This window comes from Anabrus simplex, chromosome 6 (genome assembly GCF_040414725.1).
Source record: "Anabrus simplex isolate iqAnaSimp1 chromosome 6, ASM4041472v1, whole genome shotgun sequence".
In the NCBI taxonomy this organism is placed as follows: domain Eukaryota; kingdom Metazoa; phylum Arthropoda; class Insecta; order Orthoptera; family Tettigoniidae; genus Anabrus; species Anabrus simplex.
In genome coordinates this window covers 276,158,027-276,185,036 of record NC_090270.1, presented here as the reverse complement: position 1 = coordinate 276,185,036, position 27,010 = coordinate 276,158,027, and the positions used below count along the sequence as shown (strand labels likewise).

Genomic DNA, 27,010 nt, shown 5'->3' with positions numbered 1-27,010 from the left:
TATTAGTTTTATTGTGAGTTTTAATGGTCTGAGGCAAGAAACTATATCCTTAATATTGCCTTTGAGGAAATTAGGTGTTAAATTCAGCGAGATACACTGTTTAAGGAATTAAATATCCTTGCGCAATTTGGCTATCTTGATTCTTAAGCCTAAGTACTGTATAAGTATAGTGAAACACAGCAATAGTTGGGCATTGCAGGCTTCCTCCTCTTTGTAACTTATTTGATAACGTCATGTAAATCATGCACCTATAGGCACCGACACCCCTCAACATGGACTCAGGAGCAGTGATTTCAATCACTTATAGTTCCCTTGGTTTACGTCTGATATCAACAGAACAAACATCATTCTTCACAGGAATGGAGTTAAATTTAATTTTAAAAATACATATTGTCATCCTAATTTATATTAATAGTGTTGTGATATCACAAATTTAGACTACGAAAATCGTTAGTCCAAAATTCTGAAGCACTTAAACTTCTAAAGTTGAAAACATACAAGGAACAAATTAAAAGCTTAAATTAAGGTTCTTGAGACACTCTTTAATTACAATGTTTTAATAGTCAACATTTTGTAATGTGGAATCTCGTTAGCATTTCTTGGTTACCACGTTTTCCTGTTTAACATGACTTTCTCAAGGCCCAGTCCCAATCCTACTAAAACGAATTAATGTACGGTATCCCTTTAACATGTTTTCTATTCCTGGTTATGACAGTCAAATTTTTGTTGTACTATTTGTTAAGGAATCTGGTTTTCTTCATATTTCATGACATAAATACAAAATTCAGCATCTGGAAAACACGATGTGACATTACTTCCTATCTCTGATAGTTTTTGACAATGTAGATAATGTTAGTGTGTTCTGACGGTGCAGCTATGATGCAGCACGAAAGTTATAGCTGACGCATCTCTCCCTTTCTTCCTCCCACAGGTGCATTATCTTCTTGTTGAAGTTTTCTTGGATTTCACACAGCCCTATGTCCAGTCACTGTATTATTCTTTTGAATTACTGATAGATGGAAGTTGACTTTTATTTCTGTTTTAAATTAGAAATTTAGGTTAGTGGGGTATGCAGAACCATCGTGTAGACAACAGAACTTATGAATTATGGCTGTTTTCCTTGTAGATTTCCACTTAATCCAGTCACTATGCTGTTCTTTGAATTATTAGTACATACAGAAGACAGAAGTTTTCTGTTCAGTTCAATGTTTTAAGAAATGCATTGTCTTCTAAGCTAGTGAACAAGTGATTGTTTTGTTCTTGTCAGTGTCGGAATTTCTTTTGCTAGATCTAGTGACCTTTTATATTGTCTCTTATTCAGGAGCATCTTACTGGTATAGAGTAAGTCTGCTCACCTGATTGCTCATGCTTGTGCATTTCAATGGTGTGATAAAAGTTTATTTTGCATATTGTTATGACCTATTTTATTGTTTTTCATAATGGAAAAGAAGAATGTACGACAGGTAACAAACAATGACAAGTTGAAGTATATTCAAAATGTGGACTGTAATCCTCACATAAAACGTGTGGATATGCTGTGAAAGTGGAACATTCCTCCGTCTACACAGAACATAATTCTCAGGAAAAGGGAGGAAACATGACGCATTTGAAGAAGGGATAAACAGCAAAAGGAAACATACGAGACGGACAGTTTCCTGAATTGGAAAGTGTAATTTTAAGGGGGTTCAAGTAAGTCCGTGCTTCGAACATACCAACTGAAGGAACCGTTATTTGAGCACAGGCCTGTAATTTAGCAGCGCAAATGGGCATCACTGATTCTAATGCTCGGAATGGTTGGATTGCGAGGTTCAAGAATCGGCACCAGCTAGTGTACAGATGCATGCGAGGTGAGGCTGCTATCGTGACAAGTACGACACTTCCTCAGCTTCTTGAAAGTACAGTCCTCATGAAGTTTTCAATGCGGACGAAACAGGCTTGTTTATTTCACCTCTTACCTGACAACACCCTGAATTTAACAGAAAGAAATGTCGTGGAAGAAAGTTGAGAAAAGAGAGACTGACGGTACTGGTAAGCTGCAGTGAAAGTGGAAAGGAAAAGTAAGTTCCATTGATAATCGGAAAAGCGAGGAGTCCATGCTGCTTTAAAAATGTGCAGAAATTTCCTTGAAAGTAAACATTCAATGTATATTCCTGGGTAACAACTGCAATATTTGAGCAATATTTACATGCACTGGATCCAAAAATGAGTATTCAGGACAGGAAAATCTTGCTGTTCATTGAGCAATGTGTAGCACATTCCACTGATACGGCGTATCTATGGAACATGACTTATTTTCTGTTTTTTATTTCAGCTAACTGCACTGGTCGCATGCAGCCGTTTGATCAAGGCATCATCAAATATCCAAACAAAAATATAGGAAGTGGCTCGTTCAGAAGTGATTGGCATCTCTTCAAACCATTACGAGGAAAACAACAGTACTGAAAGCAATGCATTCTGCAAAATCTGCGTTGAATTCAGTTGAACCGAACACCATCAAGAAGTGTTTTAACACGTTACTGTAGTGTTGTTACAGATAACATCATGCCTGTAGACAGAAATGTTGTGATAACGGATGAATGAAGACAGATCGCGGGCGAAGACAACAACGTAAGCTTTGATGCTTATATAGACTGTGATGACAATATTGTGGTCTGTCAGTCTATGACAACTGACGAAATTCTCAATCAGCAGATGGCCGATAAGCTACAGGAAGAAAGTGAAGAAGGGGATTAACAAGAACCCACACCAGTGCCTACACTTTTAAGAGCACTAGAAGCAATGGACACAGTGCGACGATATGACACAAGTTTTGTTGTTGATGATGATGACAGGGTTGTAATGACGAAGATGGATTCGGTTATAAACTTCGACCTCAAAAAAATTAAAAAAAGCAGTCCACTCTGGATGTTTTTCAAAGCTGTGTGATGCGTGGTACCGTATTTATTTACTTTGAAATATATTATAGAGTGCTATGTAATGTGTGATACTTGGAATACATTATCGTGTAGAGGTCTAGTAATTAATTTTTACATTGTTACTGATAACCTAGGTTTATGTTCTGACTGTAGTAGTGCATGTAACTAATTATTAAGGTTAGTGATTTAATGCGCATGTCTATGCTGCGTTCTTTTTTACGTGTTGTAAATACAATATAGCATTTTTCGATAGTACATTTTCCCGCATTTGACGTCCAAATTTTTCAGTCCCTTCAAAAATGGACTAATATGATTCAATTGTATTCAAAATTAAACAGCACAGAAGATAGTTTGTCAACGGAGAAACTCCCATTAATTAGAAAATAATGAAAGATGATAAACGAGGAGCGCATACCATCTACTACTCCTGAGATGTCAGTGAAACATCTGTCCGTTGTGATTCAGTATGTCCCTGTTGTAATATTCATCTTCAACTATCTACGATTCAGAACTAATCTTGCTCGATTTAGTTGAGAAATGCTTTATAAAACCTTCCATGACCACTCTTTATTCCCACTGTATAAGAGAGAGTGTAATGGAACTGTAGTGAAAACCAATCAATGAAAAATGAAACCTTATGAATTATGTGGCATGCTGTTGTTCTGTCAATATCAGAGACATCAGCAATCATTGTTTGAAAATGATCTGGTTATATAGAATTGCAGTGATACTACAGGCAATTTTTAGAGATATCAGATAGTTTCTCCCAGTCAGAAACTGCATTTATTCACGTATTACATCTAAAATACAACCCACTGTTTTTTCTTTCTAATTTTCTTTTCTGAAGAACACTATTTAGTTCTTCAAATGGATTCCGCTCTTCATTCTTTTACAACTGATTAAGATATTGAAAATATAATGTAAATGTAAAGCTCCAATGGGCATTCTTTACCACAGCATTCTTAGAAAATTGCTCCCACAAGCAGAAAACAATATACCGTGGTAAAACATCTTAACTCGAACTGAACATGATGCAACAAAAATATGACTTTACCCTGGTAAATTATAAAGTTCACACCAATATTCTGTTTACCGAGGTTGGTGCACTCTGCCATTAGATCTACCATGTTTGTGACGATTTATGTTATGTGTAGAGTATCACACTATTGTTTTTCAATTTGTCCGAGAGTCTCTTTCTGATGGCTGCCAGTATGTAACTCATCTTTGCTATTGTATCAGCTTCTGCTACTAGCACAAGTCCATGTCATCCTAGTTAACCGTTATGAAAAGTCAAATGGTTTTCATATGTATACACTGGCAGAAAATTAAATCACAACACTAAGAAAGAGTTGTGCTAGATAAGTGAAATTCAGGAGGTGTGTTTGCACATCTGAAAGAGGTTTATTCGAATTTGCATACTAGTCAATGAAGAGTGGTGCTAGTAGCGCCACTATAACCTTGCAAACCAAGCTTGCTTTAAATACACGCTGTACAGTTCATGAGTGTAACTTATCGCCCGGTGCTGACGTTGTGAGGTAGGTGCGAGTCAAACATACCTTTAAGGAGACCAAGAAGGCAGGTATTAGCAGCTTACCAGGTTTGAACAGCAACATATAATAGGGCTACAAGAAGGTGGATGTTCTATCCACAATACTGCAGAAAGACTTGGTAGGGATGTATCCACAGTGCATCGGTATTGGTAATAACTGTCACGGGAAGGCACTGTCTTAAGAAGACCGGGGTCTGGCAGCACACAGGCTGTTATGGAGAGGGAAGACCGCCGTGTTCGCCGCATGGCTGTGGTGGATCGTACTGCATCTTCAGCAGCCATTAGAGCTTCAGTTGGCACCAGACTGACACAGCGAACTGTAACAAATTGATTACTAGAGGGTCAGCTCTGAGCCAGACATGTTGTAATGTTCATACCACTAACTCCGAATCACTCCCATCTACGACTTCAGTTGTGTCAAACTAGAGCTCATTGGAGGGTGGAGCGGAAATTTGCTGTGTTCTCAGATAAAGAGTCATTTCTGTCTTGGTGCCAGTGATGGCTGTACGCTGGCAAGGAGGCGGCCAGGTGACTGCTTGGAACCAAGCTGTCTGCAGCATCAACATATTGGAGCTATGTTGATAAACTTAGCCATGATAGGTTAATATGGTTGTCTGATCTGTACTGACTTGTCTGAATCTATTACAGAACTATTTAAAATAGTTTTACTTGAATCCACCTTGTCAAGCAGACAAATTTGAATAAATGTCTTTAAGATGTGCAAACACGCCTCCTGAATTTTGTTTATCTGGCACAACTCCTTCTTAGTGTTGTGATTTAATTTTCTGCCAGTGTATATACATATGAAAACCATTTGACTTTTCATAAAGGTTAACTAGGATGACATGGACTTGTGCTAGTAGCAGAAGCTGATACAATAGCAAAGATGAGTTACATACTGGCAGCCTGGCTGCCTAAATGGTTAGCGTGCTGGCATTTGGTCCAAGTGGTCTCAGGTTCGATTCCTTGTTGGGTCGGGGATTTTAACTTTCATTAGTTAATTCCTATGGTTCGACGGCTGGGTATTTGTGCTTCACAGACGTGCAGATCGCTTATACGGCGTCAAATCGAAAGACCTGCATCAAGCCTCTCCAGAGGCCACATGCCATTAAAAAAATCTGAAGCGGGGTATCAGTAGACAGTGGAATTTCTGCAAAAACCTATCTTTAGGTTTGTTATGGAAAATTGGGCCTAAACAAAGGTATTCTATAGTGATTAAAAATGCCAATTTTGATGTTAAGAGCCTACTTTTTAATTTTTTTGCTTTATATATTTGCAAGCTTCTATTTTTCTCAACAGCTTATTCTGCTTACATTCTAAACCAGATAACAGTCCCTTCCTTTTCCTGTCATCAGAACGTCCAGCAACGAGGAACACAGTAGGGAAGCACCTAACACCCACCGCTTCTCACTCAATCATAAAATTCTAGCTTTCACCAAAATAGCAACAGTACATCTCCTTTACCAGAAACCAGTTCGTCCTTACATTTAAAAATTTTCACAATCACTTGTGTATGTAAATTGAACTGAGAAATTCTGAAAATAAAATCACCAAAAACTTCAATAATACATTTGTTTCATTGTGACCTTAACCCATCCGCTTACCTTATACATCAGTTCCGAACCTTTAAATTACCATTTAAATGCTGGTGTTTATAAGGTCCATGCAAGACTGTGCTTAAATGATAATATCACTGTAACTGCTGGCTCAAATGTTGTCAAACTTTCATAGAAATACTCAAAAATAAGTAGTAAAAATCGTTCAAATGGCATCACAGATCGAAAGAAGGGAGTTTCCGTTGATTTCTTTTTACTCCAGTAAGACTGAAGATTGTCTTTCCTAACCTGTTATTGCAGAATGCATAATGAAATAAATGCCTGTATTTCATCACTAGTTGCATCATACCACTTTGAATCCAGGCTGGTACTTGCAGAAGGCACATCAATACTGATACAACTATTCAAGTACCTGTTTGTCTCATCACACACACACTTTACCAGAAATCACTAAGAAATTTATAAAAATATGTTTAGGCGTAATTTCGATATTTTGAAAAACAGGATTTACCCCAGGAATTCCAGTGAATGCTATTTTGGTGGGAATACCTTGCAATGGACAAGCAGATTTCCATTTCCACTCTTCAACTTTCTGTTTTTTCTTACGGTGCGTTGGAACATTTACATTCATAATATTTACATCCGCTTCTTCACTCGTATTACTATCACTAACTTCACTAAGCACAGATAACATATCCACATCACTAGATTCACAGGAAGAACTTTCAGATATATTATAATCTTCTTCACAATCACTATTCAGTAAAATATTAATGACTTCTCCCTTGGTAATTGCCTCGTGCGTGCTCATCTTTACTCACTGAATACCCGTGACATCAGCTCAATGCTATCTTCAATTTATGCGGTTAATCCCCTAAACATGACTCAAAGCCGAAGAGATTTCCTTCACATATAAAGAATGATTGTAATGCCATCTGTTGAGTTTTTAATGTACTACCTTCCCTTTACCATCGATAAAGCAGGATGCTGCATTACCCCGTCGATTCGACGATTAGGTAAGCCGGGCTCAGGCTCGCGCATCCCGTCGATTAACAGTTAGGTAAGCCGGTGGGTTAAGCTCAGCAGTGATGCATGTAGTGACTTCCATTGCACAAGCTAGTACAATTGGAAATGATACAAACAGACCTTAACAGAAACAAGTTTTAGGCTGCATGTATAAGATTACTACTATTTTTATTAGTACATTTTAATATAATTAACATCTTATATTTGGACCAATGATGCAAGATACTTTAAGAAATTTCTACTTCAGTGGGCTCCTCTCAATGTTTCCTGACAATCTTCATTAGATAGTTTTTCACCTCTATGCAGTACTTGTCCATATCAACCATCTTAACATGAGTTTCATGGAAGGATTGTCTTGCAGCTGGTCCAATTTTGACTTGCTGCAGTTTCACACACACAAAAAATGAAATGGCGTATGGCTTTTTGTACCGGGAGTGTCCGAGGACAAGTTTGGCTCGCCAGGTGCAGGTCTTCTGATTTGATGCCCGTAGGTGACCTGTGCGTCGTGATGAGGATGGAATGATGAAGAAGACGGCACATACACCCAGCCCCCGTGCCAGTGAAATTAACTAATTAAGGTTAAAATTCCCGACCCTGCTGGGAATCGAACCCAGGACCCTTGTGACCAAAGGCCAGCACGCTAACCGTTTAGCCATGGAGCCGGACAGTTTCACACAGCTATCTATGTTTACAACGTCCTTGTGGATCAGCCTGTATGCCGTATCACCACTTCCCAGAATGGAGGGTTTGGATAAATGAACCTCTTCATTAGCTCTTTGTTAAAGATTGTCTACAGCAGAATACAAGAAAGGAAACACTGACATTGGTGTTTGGAACAGGAAGTGTTCATATGCAGAAGCAATCTTCAAGAAGTGTATTTCAGGGAGCAAAAGACATTCTTTAAGACTCTCAGCTGACTTCTTCACTGAAGTAATTGTCCAGCAGCAGCACACTCTTGCTCTTGAAATAGGTCCTTAGGCAAGGTAGAAACTTGATCTCTCATTTGAAGGTAGCAATGTTTTTGAGTCAATGACAATTGCAGAACTACAAAGAAAGACCCTTACACTTTGCTTCAGACATTTCCCAGTATGTGTTTTGTATTTTTCCAGAAATCCATCACCCTAACAGAGCTTTTGGTGCTTCAAGGACAGTGCCTGCAGAAACATCATTCTCATCCTCGGCTTCTTGGTGCCGAGAGATGGTTTCCAGGAGAAATACAATCTATATCCATTCTGAATTTCATCTATAGTATACGGAAAGTTAATGAGAATTACAAAATGTTTTACATCTCCTGCACAAGCATGATGGTATAAGTGAAAAGTAAACACCTCCACTATACAAACAAAGAATGTAAATAAATTAACAAGGAGCTTATCTCAGAAAAAAATATAATAAATATTAGGCCCTTTCTCAATTTTTTTTTGTAATTCAAATAGTCTTTCTTTATTCACTAGTTTAATGTGTCACAACTATCTCTGTATATTTGTACTTCAATTAAGTTTAAAATTAAAATGCAAAGTTTAACAAGAATTACTTTCAAATTCTGACACACATTCAGTTTCTTCATCAAAACAATTACAATTATATGGCAAATAATGTTTTTTAAATAATTAGTTATATGCATATTTGTGCACTTACTTTGGCAGTCATTATTTATAGAAATGTGCAACCAGGAAGTTATGTTCAAACAGTGATGGTAATGATGACAGTGATTGTGGTTCTGATCGTAAGTCTGTGTTTCAGCAAATATGAAGCAAAACACATTAAAACACTTTTTGATATTTTCACATTGCTCTTGGCAATTTTCCCCATTCTATTCATTGGTAATATCCATTAAATCATACAAGCTCATTTTGTTTATTGAATTTTCTAATTTGCAGTTTCTTGTTAAGTCTCAAAAGAGGATTTCATTCAAGTAAAATATATTAATAGAATTTCAGCTACACATTGCTATACCAGATACCGTACTCTAAAAAACACATTGTATGGTCCACTTACTGTCTTCAGCAATACTGGAGACGACTCTGAGCACCTCCAAGGCACTATCTCTCACCTCCCAGTTAGTATCATGCATGCGTTTGTACAGCACTGGACCAAGCTGACTGATGCTGGAACCCTCCATTGTATTCACCAACAAGGCCAGGTTTGGCGGCATGAACTTCTGAATCACCTCTAGCATCAATTGCAAGGTTTGAACAGCTAGCTTAAAGAGAAATGTAAAAGAATGTAGTTAATATTTATGTATGAAGATCTCAACATTAGCCACCATTAGCTTATTATTAAAAGAAACACCAGTGTAAGTATTCTAGTAACTTGTCCAAAAACACGATAGGCTAAATTCTTAAAAGGAACATCATTTATGAAGATGATACAGTACATCCATATGGAAAGTAGAGATGAGAGTGAAATGACCATTTCTCATACACAAACTTGAATAGGAAAACTAAGTGGGAAAATAGTCAATGGAAGAGTTAGATAACAGCAACTTGCCAGGTAAAAAAGTGTTCAATAGCATACACAAAAGAAAAGAATAACACTGGAACAAAATTCTCAGTACATCCTACATTATAGAGGGAAGAATAATAATAATGGCTCTCTGAAGTATTAGGTATTTGATACCTGAACGGTCCGCTTTAATTTAGAAATCACATAGCACATTTCTTGTGTTACTACAGCTTTCTTGATATACAATTATCACATTAAACCTGAAGATCTTTTAGGAACTGCCTAATCTGAGGCTGGTTATCATGATTTTGAAGACCAATGCTCAAATGACCTTAGAAAATGGTTCTAGCTTATTAATGCCACATTATAAGAAAGTAGTATCTGTCCACATTCCACAATCAAACGAGGTGTGAGGCAAGGCTGTATTCCATCCCTGCTCGTGTTCAAGCTGTACTCAGACCTGCTTCGGGGAGGCTCTGCATGACACAGACAGTAGCAACAAAATGACCATAAACATGTATACAAAATTACTAACTGGTTTGATAGAAGGCAGTTCAGGTTTAGGAAAAGTTAGTCCACTGAAACTCAACTCGTATGATTCCAGCAAGATATATTAGATTCAGGAGGTCAAATGGACTGCATTTAAGGCACTGATAGGGTAGATCACGAGATATTACGGGTAAAAATGAGTGCAACTGGACTGAAGAAAAGAGTGACTGAATGAGTAACTATTTTTCTAGAAAACAGAATTCCGATAATTAGAGTAGGTGAAGCATTATCTGATCCTGCAATCACTAAGAAGGGAATTCCTCAAGGCAGTGTTATTGGACCTGTATGTTTCCTGATATATATCATAATGTGATGGTGGGGTAGTGGATGAATAAATACATGGCTGGTAGCCTCTACTCTTTTATTAAATTATTACTAATAACTACTTGCACACAATTACACAGTTCACACTCTCTCAGCGTTCTCAATGTTCAGTCCCACTTATTTTCACTCAGTCTTCCTCGATTGACTCGTGACTACACTACACACAGTCAAAAAACTCACTTGAGTCCTAGGGTCATACACGAGTAAATTCACTGAACAGCTAAGTGGTCGCACAGTCCACAGTTCCTGCGCACGCAACACAGTCACACAAGCCTGTACGCAGTACAAAGTTGTGCGTGCGTGCACGCACGTGCACACACACACACACACACACACACACACACACAGAGAGAGAAGCTTGCTTCCGTTATCCCTCGTCGTTCGGTTTGCAAGCAGCGCTTCTGTACTACAAATTATTAACCCTTTAAGGCTGAATGTCGCGAATTTGCATCATACCAGTTTAATGCATTTACAGTATACACCACTCAAAGAACTGAACCACTTGGTCTCAATCTCTTACTCTTTGAGTTCACACACTGAACTGCTTTGGCAAGTCTCACATTCCTTATATAGGCCAGGTTGGCCCTTCGAGATACTTAGGACAGTAGAAACCTGTGGAAATATCTGTAGATGGAAGATAATGGTTTCTGAGGACTCAACTCACTCTCAGTCTTTTTATAGGCTATTAGTACGATAGGCCCGCCACACCTACAGGCATTTTATACCTACTGACAGGACTTTTTCAGGCCACCACTAACATGGAGCGCAGATGTTGCTAGATGGATTTTTTTTGGTCTTACTCCACCAAAGGACCATCAGCCCTCCTGAAAAGAGCCTCATCTGCCCAAAGCCATTGGCCTCTTTAGATTGTACTTGTATTTATCCCCGAGTTAAGGACTGTCTCTTCTGCCATCTCCACTGTCCCCAAGTCCAACTTCTACGTCGTAGATATCGTTGAGGTTTCCACTCATAACCCTGAGCTGGGAACCTTACCAGATGTTACGCACCAGGTCAGTGTGCTCTGGGGCTCTCACGCAGCAGTGCCACTCCCTAGGTAGGACTGCCTCCGAAGAGGGTCCCTACCTGCTATAATGCTATAAATTGCAAAAACCCGGTCTCAAAATTCACAATGCACACACGACTAAAGATCGTTTCTCACCCCTTGTAAGTAAGGAAAGTGATAACGGCACTCTGTTTGGGGATTCCCCACTCAGCCAGAGCTAAAAGTGTTGTTTACTGCCATCTAGTGACCTCGTTGAATACTAAGTGTGTTGGTAACACTGTATCTTTATATATTTAATTCCAACCTCTGAGGTTTAATGGTAGAAGCAAGAGCACTGGTCTCATATCCTTAAAACACTTATCAGTATTTGATATGGTCATGAATTTTCTTTGGAAGTAGGCATTACATTAGTGGAGTAAACAACACTTGCTCCTCTAACTGATGAACCAGTCTATTGTGAGCATTCCTCCTGTTTGTCAAGAACTTCTCCGTCTGCTGCCTCTGTGGATCCGTGGTAGAGTGTCGGCCTCCAGATCCCAAGATAGCGGGTTCAAACCCGGCAGAGGTAGTCGGATTTTTGAAGGGCGGAGAAAAGTCCACTCGACACTCCATGTCGTACAATGTCGGCATGTAAAAGATCTCTGGTGATACATTTGGTATTTACCCGACAAAATTAATTAAATCTCACCCATAGATGCCCAAGAGAGATCCGGTTTACTCTGTCTGCCATCTGGCGGACCTAGAGTAAAACGGAACGTCGAAATTGACGAGCAGACAGCCAGATGGCGTCAAATCGAAATGTCTGCAAACGGTAGCTGAGGCCATACGATTATTATTATTATTCCTCCTGTTAGAGTAATTTAACAAGATATATGAATTAGTCTGCAAGCAGGAAAAAAATCTGCATGAATAATAATAAAATCAAGGAAGTGTGCAATCTGTTTATTCTAATGCATAATGTAGCTGAGGATGGCCCAACAGGCTGAAACATCCTGCTAAATAACTGAGTAACGAGTTTTGCAATTTAAATTGTAAATAAATATATTTGTATTGACTAAGTGGATGAGTAAATTACCAATTTCTATACTAAAACAGAGTACTGTAAGATCTGACTTTACGCAGATAATGTTCTACATGAATTCTCAGCCAGAGGTATCAAGCTGGCCATTATCATGGGTACCCTGTGGCTTCCAATGAACAATATAATAAAGAGATTTTTAAAAATTTACAAGATAATGGGTAGAAGCAAGAGCATTGGACTCATGAACTCTGAGGCAAATAGAGAAACTAGGAAGTGAAATCTGTAAACACACTCAAAAACATAGGTAACAGAAAAAGTGAGTAAGCACTTATAACAAAATTGACTAAAAATTAGTGTTTTAATGAGGAACTGCAAAGGTTTATGACCTATATTGGAGGTCAAGAATCGTAAATACAGTAGAACCCCGTTTATCCAAAACAAAGGGAGCGGAGTCACTTTGGTTGACGTGTTTTTTCGGATAGCACATGGTAAACATTTTCGGAAGTTAATGGTCGAAATAAAAATGCATAAACTCTGTTAAACAAAGGTGCATACTGTATATTAACATTAAAATATTTATATAATATCACTCATTGTATAAAATCAGTGATTTTCTTCTGAATTTTCTTGGTGCAGCGCTGTCGTGCAGCTGTCGTGCCACCGTTTAATCAACCATAAATCAGCTGGTGTTGCTTTGTTCAACAAAGCGCAAAGCAATCTGAAATAATGAAACAATTTTTTGTTACTGCTGAACTGAATACTGTATACAGTAATTTTTTACAATACTGTAATTAAAGCGCGTGGTACTGTATTTTAATAAAAATTCGAAATCAATCTTACCTCCAATGTATTAAATCCGTCATCTGCTGTAACTCAATTCTCAGAACTGCTATTGTGGAAGGTCGGAGTCGTCTGCATAATCTTCATGACGAATGATACAGTAGTAATAATAATAATAATAATAATAATAATAATAATAATAATAATATAGTAATAATAATTCCTGCTTGTCCAAGAAAAAATGTATCATGGAACGAACTAGAGGGTAAGAAACTGTTTTGTTTTATGCTACACATGCATTCTGGCATAAGTCATTATATAAAAATAAGGTTTGCCTCGTAGCTCTCAGCACATGTGGCAAGAGAATTATTAATATCGACGGCTAAGAACGAGAGGGTAAAAACAAAATATTAAAATACAATTTTGCAAGTGCATTTCGGTTAAGCAAAGTTCGGTTAAGTGGAGCTCTACTGCAGTAAAAGATTATCTATGCACAATACAGTCACCTCATATTGAACCTACCTTGCTGGTAAGGTGAGAATTTCTCAACAGCAAAATTAACATGGTGAAGAGACAGATTGTTTCTACACTGTCCCTCCAGGTGATGTTGAAACACTGAATGAGTGATGTCACCATTTCCAACACACAAGAGAGAAGCTCAGGGTTTTGAATCACAAAGTTATCTTCATAGTCTTCTCCACACTGAACATACGTATTGAAATTGGGCAGAAAATCCGTCAAGGTATACATCATTGTTTGAAAAACAATGACAGCTTGATCCTGCAACACAAAACAGCATCAAAATACCTGTAATGGGTTAAAATCCACTCTCCACTAAAAAAGAATTGATACTGCAGCTTTAAAAAAAAAAAAAATAATAATAATAATAATAATAATAATAATAATAATAATAATAATAATAATAATAATAATATATCTATGCCCATTGCATAGATATAAACGGACAGTTTATAATGGACAATAACAAAAAAGTGATGATTCAAGTCTTATACAGGAGGATATGAAACTATAATAAGATAAATACAATGCCAGGTCAGCACCAGAAGATTATTACAATTTTTTTTTTTTTTTGCCTCTTGATGTGTTCATTTTGCTTTCTTCTTTTGCCACCATGCCCACATCAAGACTGAAGATCTGTCAACATGGCCCCTTAATGAGCACTGAAATCAGTCACCCCGATGAAGATAGGAGGCCAAAAAAAAAAAGCTTGTCGGGGCTGCACAGAAATGTATGCAGAAGAATTGGGATTGACGAAGGGAGAGAGAGCAGGGCAGTTTGTGTTAGCTTCTGGATAAAGAAACCACCACATGTGTGTCCAATCCTTGTCCTGTTTCTCAATGAGGTCATGTATGAAGCGAGATGAATTTTCGTTGCAAAATTTTATGACTGGATGTCCTTCCTGATGTCAACCTCATCACAGGAGTTAATGAGCTGAAATTAACAATGTGATATATGATAGTAGGAAGAGAGAGGGTGAAACCCAGTGCTGGCACTTAGCACCAAGGAATATGCTTAAGGCTAAATGTTTCCATCCAACAAACGAATCAGCAGCAGCATTATATGCCCTCACTCCACATGAACATTGTGGAGAGATTTGGAACTGAATCCAGGCTTCTGGCACGCAATCTAGCTTTAAACGTTGGTATCAGTACCAAGGTCAGAAGGTATTTTCGCCCGTGTTATGTATCGCCAGATGACTATGAACTAACTTTGCCTCCCTCACTTGAGATCTCATCACTAGGACCTGTAACCCACAAAGAGAATGATCATGCTCAAGGAAAAGACGAAGCTAATAAATATTCGCAAAATTATACAATATGTCATCATTGTGGCAAATCTTTCTGTAGTTTAAATGACGGTCATATTGCCCATACACATCTTGGTGTTTACAGGAAAGCAATTACTGAGTGATATGAAATGAATGAATCCATATTCACATCCTGCTGAAAACCAGATGATAGACCAAACATTAGTTTGATTGCTTATGACTTAATACTTTTGAATATTGTTTTGATCCTAGACAAAGATAAATCTGAAAGGATAAATTTGAAGACATTAATCAATTCACCAAATTTTTGCTGAACACACCAACAAAATTTGAGGCCCCTGAATATCTCACTGTAACAAATTATAAAGCTAGGAAAGGGAGGCAATCAGTATGAAAAGAGTCCTAGTGTTATCAATGTATCAATCCCCAATATTGTGATAAAACGTTTCAAAGAACAGGAAAGAAATCATTGTAAGTATGATCTTATACAGCATTACTAATATTACAGGAGGAAGGAGGCAGGTCAAAATGTTATTGCATTTACAGAGGGCAAACAATGTAGAATTCCACCATCAAAAATTTTTGAATTTTATTCCAATACGATAGGCATAGAAATTTCTGCTATTCTGGATGTGTATAATTTTCATGAAAGGGAAAATAATGATTCTAATTGTTAAGTGACAGAGGCAGAAATTGAACTAGCAGTAAAAGGAATGAAGATACAGCCTCTCGTCTTGATACGGTACTACTCAAACTAATCAAAGAAATTAAATGTTACAGAATTATCAGTATAACTGCAAAGGTAATGTTAACCTGGGATTATGTTCCTAAGATGTTTACGGAAGGTCATACCATCATGTATAAAGTTAGAGATCCTAATTAAATCACTAATTGGCATCCTTAAACCATCTTTTCCATTCCAAGAAAATTTACTGAGAGGACACGAGAAAAGAAAATTAGACCGCATGTCGAATTATCAACCCAAGAAAGAGATTTTGTGTCAACACCAGAAACTTTCATTAATTCGGCACTAGTAAACAGGTGTCTCCAAAATTGGAAACAAAAGAAAAAATTGCTGCTATATTACTTTGGTTAAATGTTTCTAAAGTCTGACACCATTGGCCACAATCACCTAGAATCGACCTTAAACACACGACTCCTCACCAGTTCAAATCTTTAGTATTTTCTGTCCTAAAACATAACTCTGTACACATAGAAATAGATGTGACCACTCGCACCAAGGAGATACCTGTCTGTAAGGGTGTAGCTCAAAGTTCACCACTTTCACCTCTTCTCTTTAACTTGGCAATATACTTCATTTTGAAGGAATTCAACAAGAGAGAATATAAGTAAGATTCTATTAGAATAAAGACAGAATATGCCTCAGAGTTTGGGTATCAACTTGTAGGACGTCACAATAGCCTAGCAACATTAGGTTTTGCAGATAACATAGTTTTAATAGTTAAAAATGAAGACTCGGCATCTTCAACGAATGATACTACCAACCATTATTTAAATAAAGTTAGTCTTATATTGAATGCTGTTAAATCAAATTCTATAGTAATTGAAAATAATCTGAAACCTAATATTAGAACCATGGACAGAATTCAGATCACTTTTTTTGGATGATAATGATCAAAATACCTTGGGGGTTACATTCAACGCTGAAATTGTCCTTCATGAAAATGATTTTATAAATAAGTTAAACAGCAGTATAATAAAACTTATGAACTCTTTTCTTAAACCCAACCAGAAAATAAAACATAATCAGTAAATTTGGGCCAAATCGATGATGATGTTGATTGTTGTTTAAAGGGGCCTAACAGCCAGGTGAGATGAAATATAATTACAGCCCTTTTAAATTGTAATTATATTTCATCTCATTTTGTACCATTTAAAAGTCCAAAATCATCCAATTACCAGAATTCAAAACATGATGAAGAATGAATGGATGGATATGAATTTAAAATAATCAGTGGATCTGACCAATAATGCCCCACATTCCCAGAAACTAGCATTAAACAATAGCATTACTGACCAAGGGACTGCTTCTAAAGCACAATCCTGAATCGAGGATTCTTGCTGTCTAAAGGGGTCCAAAATCCAGTTCAACGGCCCCTCATAATGGTATTTATCGCTAGGAAAGTAGAACCATGGTATTTGACATTTGCGGTACTAATCAAAAGTAGCGTAGACTCGCAGTATTCCACACATTATGGTACTACTCACAGGTGATGTAATGCGCACATGTAACAGACCTATGGCGTTTCTCGCATTGCAGCGCCAATTACAGGCGACGCAAATCTACGGTGTTCCTCACATAGGTGTACTAATTACAGAAACTTGTACAGTCCTATCTATCCCATGGTGTTCCTCACACATCAGGTACTACTCATAGGCAAGGCAGACCCATTGTGTCGCTCACAGAGTGGCACTAATCACAGGTAATGTAAAACTTACCCTGATTCATACAGTGTCACTACTAATCATAAACCTATTGTGTACCTAACATACTGTAGTGGTACTACTTGCAAGTAAAAGTGACCCACGGCGTTCCCCACGCGGTGGTACTAATTACAAGTAGTCTCATGGTTCTAATTCGATCATCGCTTGATCGCCCCTTTTAGTCGCCTCTTACAACAGGCATGGGATACCGTGGGTGTATTCTTCGCCTGCATCCCCTACCCACAGGGTGATGTGTGTTTGGTCCGTGAGAGCTATTTTATTTCGCTTAAGTCCATTGGCAAGCCGGTTAGGACCCCCCTATCTGCCACCTGGGAAGCGCCACGTGGGAGTATCATCTCTCCCCCTCCTACACCAGCGTAGTAGGTTCATGGTGTCCCAAACTGATTTATCCATTGCAGTATGCCTCTTTATCAAAACTTTGGGGCTTCTCAGATGATATTGGCAAACAAGGAGTGCTATTAAAGAAATAACTGCATTACCGACAGACTGTCCTTATTCAATGCTTTCCAGTGCTAGGAAGGTTCATGGCTCAGGAGTTATTTGAGCATCATAGGAAGCTTTCCTTCAACACAAATATCTGCAATCAGTTGAAGTCCATTGCTGAGCCATTAATCATACAGACTACGAATTTTGAGGGTGAAATCAAGGATAGTTTAAAATGTTTGGATTTCAACACTGATGCAGAACCGAACATGCGGAAAATTAGAGGCAAATTAAGAGAAAAATACAAGTTCTGGGAAATCTTACCTCTTCGTGGTGGAAGGGTACTGCAGTTCTCGGAATAGTTAAAATCAAATAACTGGATTTCCATGAGGAAAAAAAAAAGCTTCATCCAATTTCAATGGACTAATGTAATAAAAATAAATTGTAACATCACAGTGTGCAGTATCACTGGTAGAAGCAAAGAAACCTGTTGCAATCACTGCAACAAGAATGAAACCCTTCCCCATGTTCTTGGTTTTTGCTGCAAAGGGAAACAATAAGCACCACAGAGTCTGGAGCTTTATTGCTAGCTTGAAGTATTTGAAGAAGTGTAATGTATTTTATCTGAGGGCTCCTATAAGCCGGATATTTTAGCAGTCGACAGAAAGAACATCGGCTTCATTATCGATCTAACTGTGAGGTTTGAAGGAGGAAAAACAAGCAGCAGAATTTGATGCAGAAAAGAAGAGCCGTTATGACCCATACTTTAAACATCTGGAGGGGAAATACAACAACTTGCTCCAAAATTGAGGGGTGATTGGACTGCTGTTTGGTGCTCAAGGAGTGATATCTAAATGCTGTGTGAACTTCTTTCGGAGTTTTGGAATTATGATATTGGAACTAAAGAAACTGCCATTAATATTCTCAGATATTCTCTTCAAATTGTAAAATCACCACTTGTATAGTATGACAAATTACAAATGAAATAAATGTTTCCAGTCAGGGATAGCTGCCTCTTTAGGGGAATGTTGATAAAATATTGATCAATAAATAAACACTTTAATTCAAAATATTATTGAAATTTTGCTTGAAAAACTAATTACGAGGCTATATCTTCTTGGCAACCCTTATTACAAGGGCAACGATCCCTTTTGGATTTTCTCTCTCTGAAATTCTTTTTAAAAATACGTGTCGAACTCAAGGTGGGATTGTGATATCCATTGAAATACTTATAAATAATTAATGGAATGTTAAACGTAGCATGCACAAGGAATATCAAATTTTTAATGGAAGTGGGACCTTAACTATACAAACCCTTGTCATGATATCCTTAAGTAGCATCAGGTTCACGACTGCCATGTGAGCAAGTTCAGGGGCATTGTCTAGCAATTTTATTATGTCTCGTACACAATATCCCAACCTCTGAGTACTCTCTGAAGTTAATTCAAAAATTTTATTTTTGTAGGACTCCATACATTCATTTTCAGAGGCCTTGGTGTTCACAACTGTGCTCAACACAGGGAGAATCTGAAAAAAATAAAAAGAGACTAATTTCTCAATGAAGCACTGTTAAAAGGGAAGAATTGTTGCCTGCAACTCCCTTATAAGAGAAACATAAGTATTAAGAATCCCATAACTATTCTGTAGCAACAATTATCAAACTATAACATAGAAACATGTGATCCAACATTATAAAGAAAAACTCTGAGGGTTTGCGGGTGGAAGCTAATCTTGAGTCATTCAACAGATTTCAGTAATTCTTTCATCACTAGAAAAGCTAATTTCTTCAAGATTACCACAGGCTATTATCCCATCCCATCAGGTTGTTCAAAAAATGTAAGGCAAGCCAACAAAATAGTGAATCTGGAACTCAGGAAGTGAATACATTGCCCAGAACGTTAGTCATAGGGCCCCACAAAGTGTACTTAGAATTCAATTTACCACCAAAAAAAGTTCATATGCATTTTCTTCCAAACAATTGGCAGTTTTCCAAAAAATAAGTGCCCTTTTTTGTATTTCAATGCATGCTTAATCTAATAAAAACCAAAAGAGATAAAATCTTACTTCTATCAAGGGAGAATCATGCATGCAGGATTAAGAAATAAATTTCCCATCAGAATGTTCACATACATTTACTTTGTAACGCAAATGGTTTGCTAGAAAATTGTGCCCTTAAAATTTAAAGAAGTGTTTCTAGCATGAGGCCTGGTTTGTTCGCACATCAAGTGTGATACAGCTGGGTGGTTTAGGATGAAAATCTGTTTTTGTACTCCTTAATGGTTCAAGTCCAACAATCATCATACTTTTTTGCGTTTATTAAGGCAATGAAAGAAAATGTGGACCAAGCCAAAGCCTAATCTACTAGAAGTACTATTTCTGGAAAAAATAATGTTACCTTGCAAAGGCCTTGGACAAGTTAACAATTTTTCTTTTTTTTTTTTTTTTTTGCTAGTTGCTTTACGTCGCACCGACACAGATAGGTCTTATGGCGACGATGGGACAGGGAGGGCTAGGAGTGGGAAGGAAGCGGCCGTGGCCTTAATTAAGGTACAGCCCCAGCATTTGCCTGGTGTGAAAATGGGAAACCACGGAAAACCATTTTCAGGGCTGCCGACAGTGGGGTTCGAACCTACTATCTCCCGAATACTGGATACTGACCGCACTTAAGCGACTGCAGCTATCGAGCTCGGTATAACAAAATTTGACAGCGAGGTTGATCAGAGGTATCTCTCTTCAACGCAGCACTGCTAGTGTAAATATGTTATTGGTTTTATGCCCTACTAACAACTTTCAAGATTTTAAGAGACATAACAGTACCAGAATGTTGTGCCATTGGAACTGTTTTATGCGCTGGTAAAAATCTACTGACATGAGGTTGGCATGGTGGACTACTTGCAAATAACACAGGACTGAGGTAGGATCAGACACTCTATGTACCATCTGCACTACTAAAGGCACTGCAAATGATAATATACGAGATAATAAATGGAGTTACAATGTGAAATATGCTCAGGTATTCATACAAATACTGGTTGTAACACACTGTGATAATAAGTGAGCTTAACTGTCTTAAAATTACATACGTAAGTAATGGGGAGGGAACAAAGAAGTGTATGAATGCGCATAAATGTATGAGACCAGGTACTGTGTTTATACTTTGTGTTTCTATTTATGGCCCTTAAGCTGTTCGTAAATACAACCACATCTGTACATAGTCCCACATACGGACAGAATGTCAAACTCAAATAGTGGTGCAGCTATTCAGTTGAATTTATAGAGCCAATAAGGAAGCATTAGAGTTGTGTTCTGAAAAGTGTACAGAAAGTTCACAGTGGCAAAAAGGACAATATTGACATAGTGTCAAGAAGGATTGTAAACAAGCAAACTTGTTCAGCTGTGGGAGGATGATTAAGTTCATGGAAATAAATAGACTTTCTCTTCAACAAAGAACATCATTATGCCAAAAAATTACAAATGATTTCAACCTAAAAGTAATTTATTTATATCACTTTGCGATTGAGAAGTGTAAAGTGAAGGAATATTTGATTTCCCAAATAGGAACCGCAAGTCAGACGCCAATCAGTCCCAAAGTCGAACAATTGAAAAGAAAGGAACATTGAGTGTTATAGTACGCGCTACCGGAAGCGAAAAACAATGATGTAGTGCAATACTTGCTGTAACAGTTGATGGCAGGAAGCTTGCACCTTATGTTGTTCTAAAATGAAAAAGTGCCTAAAGTAAAATTTCCACGAGGGATCCACGTTGGTATCCAAGAAAAAAGGGTGGATGGACACGTCACTCGTACAAGATTGGATACGAATCACTTACGGAAATATAGCAGGGTCCCTCCTTCAATGCCCGCCCCTTCTTGTAGTGGACAGTTTTCTTTTTTTGCCAGTATGTCATTTTTTTTTTGAATAGAAAGGAACATTGAGTGTTATAGTACGCGCTACCGGAAGCGAAAAACAATGATGTAGTGCAATGCTTGCTGTAACAGTTGATGGCAGATGTTCTAAATAGACCATTACAATAACGTATTGAATAGGTGGAACCTTTAGCTTTACTAAGCATTGTAAAATCTTGAGTCAATACGGACAAAAAATGAAGTTTTTAATACTAAATAAGTATGTCAATGTTATGACTTTACATGAATTATACTCTTATTAGTTCAGGTTTATTTCACTTCAAGTCGTATTGTCAGCTCGTAACGGGAAGAATTTTTCCAGTGTCGGTACTTCAAACCCACGTGTATCCTATTTGACTTTTCAGAAAAAATCTCATGCCGGAATTTTACGCCAAATGACGATAACCGCAAATGAGTTACACCAGTTGCGTTTATATATTATATTTAAATGTAAAGTAATTTTAAATCATTTGAATACCTTGTATAATTTACGCATCCAAAGTTTTTGTCTATATTTTTTATCAAAAAAATGTGCGTTAATTACACGAGAAAATACGGTATGTGGCAATCAGAGCCAATGAAAAGAAGAAACAGCATGGTGGAATGAGGATGTAAAAGCTGCTATCAAAACTATTTTTTTTTTTTGCTAATTGCTTTACATTGCACCGACACAGATAGGTCTTGTGGCGACGATGGGACAGGGAAGGGGTAGGAGTGGGAAGGAAGCAGCTGTGGCCTTAATTAAGGTACAGCCCCAGCATTTGCCTGGTGTGAAAATGGGAAACCACGGAAAACCATTTTCAGGGCTGCCGACAGTGGGGTTTAAACCTACTATCTCCCGAATACTGGATACTGGCCGCGCTTAAGCGACTGCAGCTATCGAGCCCGGTCGGTCTATCAAAACTAGAAATGGTGCAAGAAGAGCTTTATACCGTGCCAGACAGCGAGGATTTCCAAGTGATACCCAGGATAAACTATCATTTTACAGAGAAAAAGATTTAAGGTCAAAACAATAATTGATGTTGAGAAATTGACATTCAAAGCCATCTTGCAAACAGGATAGGGCAAGATTAACACAAGAAGCAACTGTATAGCATTGTTAAAAACAAAATAATACCATCAACACAATACTTCTTCCAAATGAAGAGGTAACTAGAAATGAAAATGAAATGTTACAGGAGTACATATTTCTATCACTTACTGAACTGTAATACAAATGACGACCTGGCTGGAAGCGGAGACAGCAATATGTAAAATGAAAAACAAGTCTGCTGGACCAGACGAGCCGAGTGTGGACGTACATAATCAGAGCACTCTGAGAGCCTAAAATACAGTGGTAGTACAGAGTACTAAATAAAATTTGGGAAAAAAATTAAATCCCCAACGAATGGAGGAAAGGCGTGATATATATATTTATTGTATGGTTTTTAGTGCCAGGAGCGTACTAGGTCATGTTCAGCTCGCCTGACAACTTCTGCATCAGGATATGAGATGATGATGAGGTAGGGAGAAGTCTTTCCACGATTTAAGAAAGGTGACTGAAGGGAGCGTAATAACTATCGCGGTATCATCCTATCTCGTGAATTAAAAATATACGAGTTTATCCCAGAGAGAAAAATCAGAAAAATAGTTGGACCTAAACTTGAGGAAGAATAACATGGATTTAAACAAGACAGATCTATCCTAGAACTCATTTTCTTCCGACAACAATAGTTTTTTTTAAAGCAATATTTGAAGCCATTTCTTTTCAGTTTCGATTCAGTTAATTTATAACTGCTAGGTTCTTCAGTCTGTCAAAACTAATTTATGAATAAGTAAATTTAGAAACTGGTTGAAAAAGAAACCATATAAGAAAATTATACCTGCAAAAAAAAAAAACAACAACAAACAAGCATCCTAATTAAAAAGAGAATGATATGTTTTGTACTTGAAAGAACATCAGATTCTATCATAACATACTTGAAAATATTTAGAAATGTATGAACACTTATTTTTAAATTCTGATTAAATCCTTAAATACTTGAAATTTGGAACTTATCTTAATGAAGTACTTACTTCTCTCCAGTCTAGCATCAAATGCAAGGTGGTGTAATACTCTGTCATTAGAACCAGTCCAGCTGGCTAGTTAGTTAACATTCTGTTACATCATGCTCTGGTTAGGTCAATGACAATGCTGAACTGTACTTTTAGGTATTATTACTATTATTATTAGTGCTCCCATTATTATCATTATTATCATTATTTCCATCATCATCATCATGTTTTGTAAATTATGTAGGGATTTTTTAATGAGCTGCACATACGAGTATTTGCATTCAAAAACTGGTCAAAATAATTTTATGCCTTTTTTTTTTCACAATGTGATCAAATGAAAAACAATTTTTTACCTTAATTAGATATTTATTTACAAAATACACAAACTTGACAAGAAAACTATTACGTTGTATCTTTATTCAGTGTCAAACTGTTGGTCATAGCCATCTTCGCCTTCTTAGTCTTCATAGACATATTCGCTAATTTCCAAAGATTTATCGAGTCGTCAAGCAGGTTGAGATAGTGTGTGTTGTTAAGAGGATGTCTGTTGTTTTAAGAGGCCAAATAATGAGCTCATCAGCCCCAGTGTCCTGATAAGAACACAAAAAGTAAGAGTTGCAAGATCACACTGTTTCTTATATGGTGTCAAATGCAGTGGGCAGAGTACTGAAGAAATACTCTGGCAATTAACACTGTTTCCATTTGGGAAGTAAAGGAGTGAGTGAAATTACTTGAAAGCTTATAGTCCTCAGCCACGTGACTTGTGTAGAATACAAAAATCAGGCAAATGACTATTATATCCAAAATCCTCCATGTATTGACTGGGAATTAAAACTGGAGTCACCATGATGAGAACTGGTGATGCTGTTAACCTATTATGTACACCATTAGAATTACAATAAAGTAATGAGTTAGTATGGAAAAATGAAGCTATCAGGTACAGACAATATGATCACACATTACCTGTAAAATGATGAGTTGAATCTCAAACACAACAGGCCTTCTGTCAGACTCTTGTGGGACTTCAATAGCAGTCTTATGCCAATAGAACTGACTGTGAACAAGAACCTTTACAAAGACTGGAATAAGGCGTCTTGTTGCAAGAACAGTCAAGAGGTTGTATAATTTTGATTGGAACTCATTAAACTGAATATATGTGACATCAGATGTTTTATTCTGATACTGAAGTGATGTGAAATACAAAACAGTCAGAAGTTGAGTCACTTTTTCAAGAATTTCTTTCTCTTCTGTGTTATTCAATATTGACCATCCAAGGGAATCCAGGTTGAATCTGTCAAGTTTCTCATATAGTATGCAAGTTTCACTTCCAAATAAAGCAGTTTCCAAGATTTTGACAGTCATCTCTAGAGCAGGAATAAGCTTCTTGGAATTAGAAGTCAAGGGGCCCAGTGCAAGATTTAACACTGCATCAACCTTGCCAGAATCTTCTCTCAACAAGAAGTTTAGAAATTCTGTTATGAATTTGATGCCTTCCCTTGACACATAAATACTTGTATCCTCATGACAAAACTGGACAGCATCTTTCCAAAGCTCTGAAAATAAGAATGCAATGCACATCAGAAAAACATATAAAGAGATGTAACACAGTAGAATTTGACTGCTGGTGAAAAAAAAAAGGATGGATTAACAGTAATGTCTACAGACAGAAATACCATATTGGCCCAAATATAAGATTTTTTTAAACATTAAAATGTACTTATAAAAATCAGTCATCTTATATGTGCAGCCTAATACATTTTTGTGAAGGTCTGTTTGTAACATTCCTGTTACTGTATACTGTATAATGTTCATTGGAAGTCACCACTCACATTGCAGCTGAGCTCAAGGACACAAACAAATAAACTGAAATTTCTTGAGCTTTGAAGAACTTTTCCAATTTGTGGCTTGTGATCTACTGTCGCTTGGTGGTGGTGGTGGTGGTGGTGGTGGTGGTGGTGGTGGTGGTTAGTATTTTAAGAGGAAATACAAATGAGTAACCATCCTCTATTAACACTAACAAGAGGGAAAAAATGGGAGAGGTCCAACACTTCAAAAAATGAAGGTATCAGCAAAAGAAAGGGAAGGGCCATGTAAGCCATAAAAATGAAAGACTCCCTGTCCTCAGTAACCTAATACTGTCAGGGTCGTAAAGAGAGACGTTGACCAAGGAAGGTCGAATAGGAAACATGCAGGAGAAGATCCTGACACAAGTGGAGGCAATGCCAGACTCAGCTAGGGGAACCATGGTCACTAACCCAGGCTCCCAAGTTGAGAGCAGCTGGTCCCCCTTTTAGTCACTTCTTATGACAGACAGGGAATACCATGGATGATATTCTATCACCTCCATTCACAGGGGGCAGCTTGACTTGGAGATATTGTGTCAATGCATTCAGTTTTGGTCACTACTCAGTCATAGCGGGATGTACGGAAAGTCACATTGGTTAAATAAAGGAGCAATTATTATGTAAACTTCAAATTGCTGGTTCTACACGAGGCAAAACATACTAATAAAGGTATAAGCTGTGAAAAGTTTGTTGTTTCCAAATGTAATGCACAATATTGACAGAAAGACGAAAAGTTCAATGCTTACACATCACACAAATAATGCAGAAGACCAAGGATTGGAAAATGTAACGAAATTGATATGTACGTCACCGAATTTGTGGAGAAGAAACCATTATTATCAAGAAAAAAGTAGCAAGTTACTAGAATGAAGACACTGGAAGGTGGCAGGTGGTTTGCTTGCTTGCTTGTTCATTCACTCACTCACTCTGAGTATTGCCCTAATGAACTATTAGGTCAATGGAGGGACTGCCCTTTAAAAGTTCTGGCAAGAAAGTTTAAGCCAAGCCAAATGACATAAATAAATTGGTTACCTAACAGTGTTACATAATAAAACTGAGTAAAGCCCACAAATTAAAATAGATCTACTTTAGGGCTTATTAAATTATCTTAGTTATAAGAAAATTTTAATATGTTGCAATTTCATTCATTTTTTAAAAATTATTTTATGCCCACGTTGGAGGACTTTAATCAATCCATATACATTTAGGTCTTAAGAGTATTAGCTACAAATTTGGCTTATGATTCCTCTTCTGCTCCTGGAACTCTTCATTCTTTCTGACCTGGCTGCCCTTTCTTCGTCAGTTATGGTGTACGGTTTGTCTGTAAAAGCTTTAGTTTAAGTCTCAAGTCTCTGTTTCTCAGGATCCTCTTCTCTTCTCGG

At 37.4% G+C, this 27,010-nt stretch overlaps 1 protein-coding gene across 1 annotated transcript in view; it reads right to left on the bottom strand.

The window, feature by feature from the left end:
• The window catches only part of LOC136876452 (BRCA1-associated ATM activator 1), a 102,000-nt gene that overhangs the window by 39,356 nt on the left and 35,634 nt on the right, over window positions 1–27,010 (bottom strand). The window contains exons 3-6 of the mRNA XM_068228443.1: window positions 24,748–25,337; window positions 19,161–19,373; window positions 13,691–13,948; window positions 9,045–9,249 (exon numbers count right to left, since the gene is read on the bottom strand). Of these exons, the coding sequence (XP_068084544.1) occupies window positions 9,045–9,249; window positions 13,691–13,948; window positions 19,161–19,373; window positions 24,748–25,337 (1,266 nt within the window). The remainder of the gene's footprint in view (window positions 1–9,044; window positions 9,250–13,690; window positions 13,949–19,160; window positions 19,374–24,747; window positions 25,338–27,010) is intronic.